Source organism: Meriones unguiculatus (assembly GCF_030254825.1).
Source record: "Meriones unguiculatus strain TT.TT164.6M chromosome 13 unlocalized genomic scaffold, Bangor_MerUng_6.1 Chr13_unordered_Scaffold_40, whole genome shotgun sequence".
NCBI classification, from domain to species: domain Eukaryota; kingdom Metazoa; phylum Chordata; class Mammalia; order Rodentia; family Muridae; genus Meriones; species Meriones unguiculatus.
The window spans coordinates 3,156,901-3,170,161 of NW_026843649.1; the positions used below are offsets into that span (position 1 = coordinate 3,156,901).

The following is a 13,261-nucleotide window of genomic DNA, read 5'->3' on the forward strand; positions in this document are numbered from 1 at the left end:
TTTTGAATTGAGCTTTTACACTTGCATCTACCCATTTGGCTATCTTAGATGTTGACTGTTAGTTTCTGGTGCTTCCTCAAATCTTGTGGTGGGGAGAATCCCCTTGGCAGGAAGATGATTTTTCCCAAAGGAGCCCTCCTTAGATTTTTAGGTATGGTCACTGAATGGCAGGTATTTTTCAGGAATTGCCATAGCTCATCTCAGGCATACACACCTGAGTAGTAATTGTGGCCTTTGTTAGTAAAGGGGGCTATCCTCTCACCCAGAGAAGTTCTGGAGACAGCTGCCCTGCTGCTGGATTTCTTGATGTAAATTTAGTGAGGTGCTGCTGTAACCTGAGTGCCCCGTGGTTTGGTCAGTTTAGTTAGGGATAACTGATTGTCCCTTGGAGCAGTATCTGGGGGTTGATCTCAGGGAACCCAGGCTTCTGGAGGTCTGATATTGGGGCTCTCTGCCCCAGTATACAAGTGGTAATCAGTGGCACATGAGCACTACTCTCATGTGTGCAGCAGGAGGCTAGAGTCTGGAGCCTGTGGATAACCAGAAACTTTTCTGGAGCTAGGTGTCCTGAGGTAGGGCCAGATATTTCCCCAACTTTGGGTTTTCTCCCAACAGGAAGACTCAGTCTGTGGTGTTTGACGTGGCATGTAGAATGCATAGGCAATTGCCAATGATGGTCCAAGCAGGTGACTGGGAAAGGAGCTGAGAACTTTTCCAAGAATGTTTCAATGTATGGTAGTTGTAGTGTGTGTGTGGGGGGGAGTTGGCTGAGTTCTCTAATCTGGGACCTGCTGTTTCCCTGCCTGTGGGGTTTTCTCCAGACAGGGAAACCCATCCTCTAGTGTCCTGGGGCACACAGTTCTGTGATGGAGAGTAGGGCATGCAGGGCTAGCAGCTGGAGACACACTTAGACATGACAGCTGTGCACCCACTGGTCTGCAGGACCTTTCCAGAGATAGACTGGGTGACCTGAGGTCAGTCCTGCTTTCTTCTTCCCTGTTTCTTTTCTAGACTGGGGCTCCCAGTCTCTGGTGCCCTGGAGAACATAATTTACTCTGGAAAGGTTATCAGGACACAAAGGTGTATCCTGCACCCCAGGATATCTTCTGGGTTCTCGCTGAGTGACCTGAGAGTGGACCTGACTGACACCCACACCGTGGAGTTTCCTCTCACCTGGGAAACAGGATCACTGTTGCTTTAGGGCCCAGAGATCAGTCTTTTAGTTGCTGTACCAACATTGCTGTCCTACTCCTCAGACCCAATGTCCTCCTGGCACCGCCATCTTAAATTCCCCCCTTCTTCATCCCTTTCAATTAATTTTGGTTGAAAGTCTATTTTATTAGATATTAGAATATCTACTCCTGCTTGCTTCTTGGGTTCATTTGCTTGAAAACCTTATTCCTGCTGCAACATCCCAGGGACTTTCCCAGAGAATAGCTGGGTGCTCTGAGGTTGGACCCGATTGTTTCCCTCATCATTGGTTTTCTTACATTTGAAACACAGTCAGTTGGGACCCACAGATCCAACTATTGGACGCCATACAGTCTCTGCTACCCAGCTTATCAGAAACAGTATGCAATCAGCCCAACCATCTGGGATCTATATTTTTAATTTTTACTGAATATGAGTATTTTGATTGTATGCATGAATATGCACCTCTTGTGTGCCTAATCCTCACAGTAGTCTGAAGATGTCTTCAGAACTCATGAACTTATAGCAATTGATAGTAGTGGGTCGCAGGTAATCACTGACAATTGAGCCCAATTATTTGAAAGAGCAGCAAGAACTCCTCACTGCTGAGCCATCTGTCCTGTTTTATGTTGCTTATTTATGATCAGCATTTACATTGTTAATATTTTCATCTTTCTCTTTTTAGCTGTTTAAACACGCATTCCCTTTTAGTAAGATATCATTGAAGTTACAGTTTAAGTTGGGACAGTGCAGATTTCTGGAGAATAAATATACAACAGGAGTGAATGTATAATTCCTTGTAGAAGCTTCAGTAAAGACCTCTGAGTTCTTTCAATATTTTGTGTTTGTTTGATTGACTTTAAGAGGAGGCTCTGTCTTACTATATAGGTCTGGCTGTTCTAGAACTCTTTGAATAGATAATGCTGACATCCAGTTCAATAAGATACACCTGTGTCTGCCTCCTGAGTGATGGAATTGAAGGCATGACAGAATACACCCCGCTTGTCCACCATTTTTTGTAGTTAGTAACTGTTAATAAATTTCTCTGATCTGTACTTAGTATTGTTCATCTGTTAATTTCTCTCTCTCTGTGTCTCTGTCTCTATGTCTCTGTCTCTCTATTTCACACTCTTCTCTCTGTTTGTCTTTGTCCACATTAATTGCCATGTCTATTCCAAAGCTATATCCTCTTCAAAAAGTTCAGATATGATACAGTTAAAACTTGTTATTCCGTTTTCTTCTAAAATGACTTAGTGATAACATTAACACTTCTTTTTTAATAGAAAAGTTTTAATCTTTATTTTTAATCTATAGGCTACATTATTTAGTAAGGAGGATATACAAAACAATAATCAAAGAATAATCATGTGTTCTATTCCTTTTCTTTTGTCTGGTCACTCAGAAATATGGTGTTATTGGCTATGATTATTGTTGCTTGCCACTCACATTATTTTTATCCATGTATTCACTGTAGTCCACTTTCCCTTCCACAAATATATGAGCCCCCCTCTTCACATACTGATATGCCACATCCCTGAGAACTGGTCAAAACATAATATTCAGTACCATGTTGTCTTTTGACTGATGTTACCCATCTGTTCAGTGTCCCCTGATGAACACATCTCATTTGTTGCTATATAAAATATCATGACTGTGTTTTGTCCTTCCACTTGTATCATGACAGGGTCGTGACCTACTCACGCAAGTAACTGAAGATGATTCATAGATTGCTCAAGAACCCAAGTAATGGCTACTTTATATTCATGTCTTACAAACTGATGAAACACAGGTTTTTGAAGCACACCTTTGGTTTTTTTTTTCAATCTAACCTTTTGGCTTTTTCATCTCCCCTACTTCACATCACACACAGCACCCAACTGTATAACATTCGCACTTCTGTGTCAGAAAATAAATTGCAGAAGCAGTAGAATTATATGATTATATTGACAATGACGTATAAATTATATTGTTGCCACTGTTTCTGTTGTACAAATGTATGGCATATTTTAGAATTCGGTGACCTTCAATGATGTGCATGTGAAATTCAGCCAAGAAGAGTGGGCCTTGCTGGAACCTTCCCAGAAGCAACTCTACAAAGATGTGATGCTAGAGACCTGTGAAAACCTCACTGCTATAGGTAAGACTGCAATTTTTCTTTCACTTTTAAAATAAAGAGACGACTTTTACTTTGTTATTGATCCTCTTCTGTAATTCCAATTGAGAATGAGGAGGAATGAGGTAAATAAATCAGGCATGGTTCTCAGGGTCACAGAAGATAGTGATTTAAGTTTTGCCTTAATAATAACATGATATTTCCAATAATATATATTTTCTCGTACTATATTTTAGGCTACAATTGGGATGACCATAATATTGAAGAACAGTTTCAAAGTTCTACAAGTAATAAAAGGTAACTTTATGTGCATGTTGACACAAATATAAATCTTAAATTTTAATGTCCTGGAAGTCTGGTGTTTTTTGTTTGTTTGTTTGTTTGTTTATTGGCTGCTTTTTATTTTCTGTTTTTGAAATAGATTTGTTTCTGGGTATCTGTGACTTTCTTAGACTTGCTTGTTAGACCAGCCTGACCTCAAAATCACACAGATCTGCCTGCTTCTGCCTCCACAAGTGCTGGAATTGAAGGCATGTACCAGCACACATGGCTGTGTCCTGGAAGTTTTAAAGAAAAGCAACAGTGTAAAAACAGCACTGCTTTAAGTGTACTGATGATCATTAAAATCTCATAATTCCATGTACTTCAATGTCAGGTATCTTATTTGTGTTTACAAGACACTCCCCTAAGATAGAAGAAAATAAAATAATATTGTAACAAAAATACCATTTGAATCGTATGGACATTACAGCTACTGACTTGAACTGCCAATCTGTTTATTCTCATTCTATCTACTCGGATATTGTAAGAGGTATACACACTGAATTGGTGATCAGTATGTGTCCAAAACCTTCTAATAAGCAAAAAAATTCATAGTAGAACCAGTGTTACTCATTTTCGTGCAGTAACATTGTAAAGTTTAGTGAAAGGAACAGCTTATGAGAATCAAGAATATTGTTGTGGAGAAACCTTAATCCCTATATGACATGTCTATGATGAACAAAAAAACAGTGTTAATTCAATGTGGGAATCTTTATTATTTTTGTAAATTAAACTGGTATATCATATGTTTCTAAGACACATGAGCATAGGGATATTGAAAGAAACAGTGTCCCTCTCTTTCTCCAAGAACAATTGATTTGGTAGTAGTCCCCACTGTGAGTAATTTTTCTGAATGTGATAAATGGTTACTGTTAATTTGTTTTGCAACTTCACTGAGAATTCATCAGCAAACTCATATTGCTGAAAATTCCTATGAATACTAGGATTTTGGAAATTCTGCTTGTCTTAGCTCACTTTGTAAATAAAGTAGCATGCATACAGTACAAAAATTTGTGAATGGAATTGCTGTGGTAAAACTCTGAATACTTACAATACTCTTCATATATAGGAGAAAATCTCTTATAGAAAAATGATGCTATAAAAGTGATCCACATAACAAATGCTCTTACCACCACAGGGATCTTCAAAAATACCCATAATGAAGGGGAATACCATGAATGTAAATAAAGTGATAAAACTTTAAAATGTTATTCTTCTTTACCATTAGATCAAATTATGAAATTAACTCAATGACTGGCTCTTTGGTCTCCCTACCCCCGAAGGGAGGAGCAGTCCTGTTAGGCCACAGAGGAGGGCTTTGCAGCCAGTACTGAAGATACCTGATAAAACAGGATCAGATGAATGGGGAGAAGGTCACCCCTATCAGTGGACTTGGAAAGGGGCACGGTGGAGATGAGAGAGGGAGGGAGGAACTGGGAGGGAATGAGGGATCGGGACACGGCTGGGATACAGAGTTAATAAAATGTAACTGATAAAAAAAATAAAAAAAATAAAAAAAGAAACTCATGAAAAAAAAGAAATTAATTCATATAGATAAATATATTTATTAGTGTAATGAAATGACTGGGGTAAATCTTTCACATGTGCCAATTTTCTTTGCAGGCTTGAAAGCAGTCATACTGGAGAGAAACCCTTTAAATGCACTCTATGTGGTAAAGCCTTCCCCTATATCACTGTTCTCCTATGGCATAAAAGAACACATACTGGAGAGAAACCTTATGAATGTAACCAGTGTGGTAAAGCCTTTGCAGAAAACAGTCATCTCTTAAGCCATAAAAGAACACACACTGGAGAGAAACCTTATGAATGTAACCAGTGTGGCAAAGCCTTTGCACAAAACAGTCATCTCATAAGCCATAAAAGAACACACACTGGAGAGAAACCTTATGAATGTAATGAGTGTGGCAAAGCCTTTGCAGAAAACGGTCATCTCATAAGCCATAAAAGAACACACACTGGAGAGAAACCTTATGAATGTAACCAGTGTGGTAAAGCCTATGCACGAAACAGTACTCTCTTAAGCCATAAAAGAACACACACTGGAGAGAAACCTTATGAATGTAACCAGTGTGGTAAAGCCTATGCACGAAACAGTACTCTCTTAAGCCATAAAAGAACACACACTGGAGAGAAACCTTATGAATGTAACCAGTGTAGTAAAGCCTTTGCACAAAACAGTACTCTGTTAAGCCATAAAAGAACACACACTGGAGAGAAACCTTATGAATGTAACCAGTGTGGTAAAGCCTTTGCACAAAACAGTACTCTCTTAAGCCATAAAAGAACACACACTGGAGAGAAACCTTATGAATGTAACCAGTGTGGTAAAGCCTTTGCAGAAAACAGTCATCTCTTAAGCCATAAAAGAACACACACTGGAGAGAAACCTTATGAATGTAATGAGTGTGGCAAAGCCTTTGCAGGAAACAGTCATCTCTTAAGCCATAAAAGAACACACACTGGTGAGAAACCTTATGAATGTAATGAGTGTGGCAAAGCCTTTGCAGGAAACAGTACTCTCTTACGCCATAAAAGAACACACACTGGAGAGAAACCTTATGAATGTAACCAGTGTGGTAAAGCCTTTGCACAAAACAGTAATCTCATAAGAAATAAAAGAACGCATACTGGAAAGAAACTTTATGAATATACCCAACGTGATAAAGCCTTTGCACAGCAGAGTAGTCTCCGAAAACAGGAAAAGACACACAGTGAAGAGAAGCCTGGTGAGGGTAATTAGTGTGATAAAGCCTTTGCATGTAACAATCATCTCCTAAGACAACAACACATTCTGGAGGGAAACTATATGAATATAACTATGTGGCAAAGCCTTTGCACATAACATCTCCTAATACATAAAATAACACTTACTGGAAAAATGTCTGACTGTAACCAATGTGAAAAAACTTTTGGACTTCAGAATAATCTCCACACTCATGAAAGAAATCCTAATGGACCGAAAGCCTGTGAGTGCTTTTTACATGGTGAAACCATTCCACATTTGTATAATCTTCATCATCATGAAAGGATTCATAATGGAGGAAAACCTTATGAATGTATTAAAATGGTGAGGCCTTGCACAAATCTAGAGTCATCATCATAATAAAAGTATCCTTACTGGAGAGGAATTCTGTGACTATAAGCAATGTAGAAATGCCTTTGTGTACTTTGGTCCACTGAGATCCAACAGAACTGTAAAACTAGCTCAATGGAAATGACCTCCCTTTTCTAAAGGGGAAAGGGAATAGGGTTGGAATAGGAATGGAGGGTAGTACTGGGGCAGAGAAGGGAGGGGGACTACGATTGGAATTTAAAGTAAATAAACTTATTTTTAAAAAGAATACAATGAATGGTGAATATCAATTACATGAAAAAGCATTATAAAATGTGTTTAGGGAAGACTTATTGATAAAACTGATTCTCAACATTTACTATTTTCAATTGCCTCACTTTTGACAAGAAAAGTTTAGTCCAATGTGTGAATATGTAGGGAATGGTGAACTAACACTAGCTAGGAAGTTCTCTGAGAGTAACACAACATTGGTAGCCTGTAGAAGTTTCTTTGTGTACACATACTTATTGTTCCAGGGGTTCTATTGAAAACCATCACAACCCAGACTGAATTTTGAGATGTGAGGGAGGAGGCTTTCTCTTCCATGTATGACCCTGCTGCTGGCCTAGTTGTGTAACCTTGGCAAGGATGAGTTTTCTGTGCCTGACTTCAACTGGGGAGTGTCTTTAGACATAGATGCAACTAGCCAAATTTGATAGATGGCCTTTGACACAGATCCCTGATAACTCTTCTCTCCCTTCAAATATAGGATAATTAGGTTCTGTGTTCTTGTTCATATGATAAGAATGTGCTGTTTAATGTAAATCAAACATCCTTGAAGTGCCTAGTTTTAAACAATTATCTACACCTATCCTTGGAGCATCCCAGTCACTACCCAAGGCGTAGATAGCCTCTGTTTTCTGGAATTAAAGTTGAACTTACTTTCTGAGGTCGATCCCAGTGTGTCTGATCACTGTTATGCTTGTGGGTCTTCCAAGCTTTATACCTCATCTTCTGGCCCTCCTTCCTTCCTGGGCTGGTAGGAAACAGCCTCCAAGCAGGCTTTTCTCTGAAATGCTTGTGATAAAATGTTTCACACATCATAGCATTTCAAATTTCACATGTTTCTGGATATGAGATGCTAAAACACTGTCTTGGGGGTGGAACTCTTTAAAATGAGTTATACCTGGTGTTGATTTCACAGTAAGCTTGCAGGCAAGCTTCATGGTATGAATTCTTCTGAGGTGAGCACAGTGGCCTATGGAGAAGAAATAAGAGCAGAAATTTTATTTCCCTGTTTTTCATAGCTGAAAAGTGTTCCAATAAAGTATGGGAGGATTGCAGATCAGGGGAACTCCCATTTTGAATGGACTAGGGACAGGGATTGTGGGTAACACAGAGGGAGGATGGGACCAGTAAGAGTTGAGGGAGTGACCTTCAATCAGCATATATAATAAATAAATTGTGAAAAATAAAAACAATTAGCAAAATAAAAAAATAGTAAGTAAAACAAAACAAAAGAGCAAAAATTTGAGTTTAGTTTGGGTAACTGCCCTCCCTCAAAGAGAATAAGGAAGATCTATAGATAGAAAAGAAAAACAGAATCTTTGTCTTTATCACCTTTCTTCCCTGTGGGCTCACTTGAAGATTACTATCCAATGGAGACCATGCTTCTCTCTCTGAAATTTATGTTACCATAGAAGTAGGATTCAAACCTGGAACTAATGGCAGAGGTTCCTAGTTAACATATCAAATCAAATCTACCTGCCATTTTCTCCCAGCAATCTTTAACTCCTTCCATATTGTCTAGTCCTCCAGGCTAGTACAGCCCATGCAATATCCTGATTCTTCTTCCCATGGCCTGAGCTAACCACACTCCCCACTCAACCATATATAGGCAAACTATTTTGGCTACCTGGTCCTGTCAAAAGCCATGCAGGAGCAACAGCAGAACAGCTGTAGAATTCATGGAATGTGGCTCCCCTGTTAGCATAGTCATGATGAGTTTGTCTTGGCATAGCATAATCCCAAGAACTGCTTTTCCTGAGGACTTTGTGCTCTTATGTAGCATATCCCTTCTTGTTGCCCTTATGATGTCCACATACCTTATAACATGACTTGTATGAAAACTCTAAGAAGGCTTCTATCTCATCACTGGGCAATATGATTGGCATTTAAAATTAACAATGCTTGATCTCTTTTCACATGTTTATTGGAGCAGATTAATGAATTAACCACTCTCCTTGAAAGGATCCATAGATATAGATTGTTAGCAATGACCATTATACTTAGAAACAATTTGGAAAAATAGATCGTTTAACAAGGTCAGGGAAGATGTTTTTGCTAATGGTTCTGATGTAAAAAATCTTAGAGAACAATTTAAAGTTAAGAAAAGTACACTATTAATAGTAAAGCCGTGGATGTTTTAAGGTTGATGAGCTGAAACAATAGCCCAAGGTAGCATTGGCTGTCTGGACTCCATCAAACTGCATCTAAAACTGAGACAGCAGTTAATTCCCCTATATTGGTTTTTCCCCTCAGCTTCTTGATGTGATTTAATAAAAATGATTAGTGAGTAGATGCACACCCCTTTAAGATTTAAAGTACAGTTGCCAATACCATGCCATTTTTTATTACTGTTGCCCTATAGTACTACTTGAGATCTTGGATGAAGATACCTCCAGAAAATATTTATTGTGCAGGCATTTTTTTAAAATCAATTCTGGGTTTTTTGTTTTTCCATATGAAACTGAGAATTGTTCTTTCAAGGTCTGTAATGAGTTGTGCTGGTATTTTGATTGGAATTGCATTGAGTCTTTAGATTTCTTTTGGTAGAGTGGCCATTTTTACTATGTTAATCCTCCAATCCTGGAGTATGGGAGATCTTCTGATATCTTCCTTTTTTTCATACAAGTCATTCTCTTGCTTGATTAGAGTCACACCAAGGTACTTTATGTTATTTGTGGCTTTTGTAAAGGGGTTTTGTTTCCCTAATTTCTTTCTGATCCCATTTGTCTTTTGTATAAAGGAGGGCTTCAGAATTTTTAAATTTAATTCTGTATCCAGTCATTTTGCTGAAGTTGTTTATCAGCTGTAGGAGTTCCCTGGTTGAATTTTTTAGTGTTATATCACATCATCTGCAACACAAGCTGGACTGGATGTGGAGAAAAGGGAACCCTTCTCCATTGCTGGTGGGAATATAAACTTGTACAACCACTTTGGGAATCAATCTGGTGCTTTATCAGAAAATTATGAATAGTGCTACTAGAATATTCAGTTATACCAACTCTGGGCATATATTAAGAAGATTATCAACCATACAACAAGGACATTTGCTCAACTCTACTCATAACAGCTTTATTGACAATAGCCAGAATCTGGAAACAACTTAGATGTCCCCAAACAGAGGAATAGACACAGAAATTGTGGCACATTTATACAATGCAATATATTCAGCAATTAAAAACAAGGAAATTAGCAGGCAAATGGATGCAACTAGAAAAGACCACCCTCTCTGAGTGAGGTATCCAGAAGCAGAAAGACACTTATGGTATATACTCACTTATATGTGCATATTAGTCATATAATATAGGATTAAAATACTAAAATCTATAGTCGTAAAGGATATAAACAACAGGAAGAACCCTAGGGAAGATGCTTAATCCTCATTTAGAAGGGAAAATGGGATAGACATCAGTAATGAGAGGAGACATGGAACAGGGCAGGAACCTACCACAGAGGGCCTCTCAAAGAATCTACCTAGCAGGGTATTGAAGCAGATGGTTAGACTCATAGCCAAACTTTGGGCAGAGAGCATGGAATAATATGGAAGATTCAGGAGACAGAAAGACATGGATGGGAGAGGCCTTCCACAAGGAGGCCAATTGAGCCAAAAAATATGGGCCCTGGAGGTCAGTCCTGTTCCAACCAAGGACCATGCATGAAGAACACCTAGAACCCCTGCTCAGATGTAGCTCATAAGTATCTCAGTTTCCATGTGAGTTCCCTATTAAGGGTAACAGCATCTGTCTCTGACATGAACTCAGTGGCAGGCTACTTGATCAACTACTCCTGGAAGGTGCAGCCTTGCCAGGCCACAGAGGAAGAAGGTGCAGCCATTCTTGGTAAGACTTGAGAAGATAGTAGGAAAGGAAGACTTCCCCTTTCATTGGACTAGGAGAGGGGTATAGGAGTAGAAGAGGGAGGTAGTTTGTAACTGGTGGAAGATGAAGGAGGGGCTTACAGCTAGAAAACAAAGTGAATAAACTGTAATAATAAAAAAGAAAAAAAATGAGGTGTTTTTTTTTTTTTTCCTGAGATGGCTGGACTCAGGCAACTGTCTCTTAAAAACAACTAGAAAGAATAGTATTTCATCTCTACTCATTTTCCTGTAATACTATATATAATAAATACCCTTGGTAAAATTCAGTGGTTTGTCATATATTCCTAGTATTATAATATTGTAAAATATTTTACAAATCAAAATTTGATGTTAAGTGTGTAAAAATAGTTTATGAAAAAGTGGCTTTAATTTTCAAAGGAGCAAAGAATGATTACTCAAAACTCTGGAGGGTGAAAATTGAAGGAAAATCGATGGAAGAATAAATAATATATAAATTAATTAATATCTCTTACACAGTAATTATAACATTTAGGTTATTGAGATTTAAAAAAACATACACAGAATATTTCTCAAGTAAACAATGTAAGCTATTATTAATAGCTGTTATGCATGCACCCTGAGGTATTTCTTTATATTATTCCTCTTGTCACTGAAATGTGTTCTTTGACAAGTCATGCCACTACACCCTGATGTTCAGGCTCTAATACTAACTATTCAATTCTTATTTCAGAGCACTGACTGCTTTTAGCCCAATTAGGACTGAAGTCAAACAATGTTTGATTTCTGTTTCTAGCTCAGGTCATAACTTTTGATGATACATTTTGAGTTCATCCACAAATTCAAAGTAAAATGATTGCCTTTCTTGAAATGTTAAATGTTTTCTCTTGCTCTTGCACACACACACACACACATGATACATGTAATAGCAGTTATTGGCAACAAAAGACTTGAAATTGAAAGAGCCAAAAGAGGGCTATATGAGAGATTTTGTAGGGAAGACAGAAACAAGAAATAATGTGATTATGTTAAAAAGGGATTTCAATTATAAAGAAAGATGGAAAGTCTTAGAGTAACTCCCCATTCACTAATGAAAATAAAAGATAACAATTTTTAGGATATATAAGGATTATAGTAAGGGCTGTTGTTGGAGCACATAGCTAAAAGAACCATATCATCATGTCAACTTGAAGCATGCAACTTCTCAAATCCATTGGACATCCAAAGGAAGTAATGCTCATAACACCCTCAGAAATTATAGTTCAATTTTTGTAGCATTTATAACAGATCATTGTAGCATTTCCCTTGGAACTTCACCAACAATAAACTGTCCAAACTTTCAAAAAAAACTCAAAAAACCAAAGTACATGTTTCCATGAATATAAAAAAATGAATAATATTATATTTTGCACTCATGTGATTCAGGACAATCAAGTCCATTCTATCTTAGCACATGGTAAGCTGTGCTTCAGTAAACATGAGTCTAGATGTATGCTGAACCAGCCCAAGTCACCTGTTTCTTATGGATATCGGTGCAACTCTTCATTCAGTGTGTACAGTACATACTCTTTTAAATTGACTCAAGAATTTTAGGTATTTATGTGAACTGTATAAGATAAAGTTCCCCTAAACTTTTTTGGTCCACTTTCTTCTACTGTCTCCTTCCATCATCTACACAGAGATGCTGTCCAACCTGGATGATAAAGAGTGTTCAGTAGACGCAGCAGAAGAATGGATATTGTTGTCTAGTCCATTCTGTTAGTTCCTGTCTTTCTATTGGAGAATTGAACATCCAAGTTGAGAGATTTCAATGAGCAATGTTTATTATTTCCCTTTATTTTGTAGTTATGGTGTGGGGTTTTTGCCTCCTAATTTGATGCTTGAGATTATTCATTCTTTCTCTCTTGAGAGATCAGGAGTTATTCTAAAGAGCCTGAATTTATATGCAACCTAGTATTATCAACTTGAAACTTTTAATATCCCTTCTTTGTTTAATATAATTTCTTTACATTTAATGCTTTAATTTTATGTGCTGAACACAATTTCTTTTCTGGTACACTTTAATTGTTGTTCTATATACTTTTTATAGGCTACCCTTTCTTCATTAGGTTAAGGATACATTCTTCTATTATTTGGCTGAAAATATTTTCTAGGATTTTGACGTGAGTTTTTTCTTCTTTTTCTATTTCTATTATTCATAAATTACTTTTTCGCACTTTTCAGATTTTCTGGTTCTTTTGTGCATGGCTATTTAACATTTCTTTTGACACAATTGTTGTTCTTCTTTTACTTCTTCTTCTTCATCATCTTCTCATCCTTCTCCTCTTACTGCTTCTCTTTTCTTTCTCCAACTCCTCCTTCTTTATTCTTTCTCTTCATCCTCCTCCTTCTCCTTTTTTTTCTTTTAAAAATAGTCACTTTACTTACATATTCATCCGAATTA

General features: G+C 37.6%; 1 protein-coding gene across 1 annotated transcript; it reads left to right on the forward strand.

The window, feature by feature from the left end:
• Positions 1-673: 673 nt before the first annotated feature.
• On the forward strand, positions 674-6,287 carry LOC132651120 (zinc finger protein 120-like; the record flags this gene model as incomplete). Its single annotated transcript, XM_060376410.1, has 4 exons — positions 674-686; positions 3,206-3,328; positions 3,541-3,601; positions 5,417-6,287. Coding segments are annotated over exons 1-4 (1,068 nt in total), but the record flags the coding sequence as incomplete, so codon positions are not given.
• Positions 6,288-13,261: the final 6,974 nt, after the last annotated feature.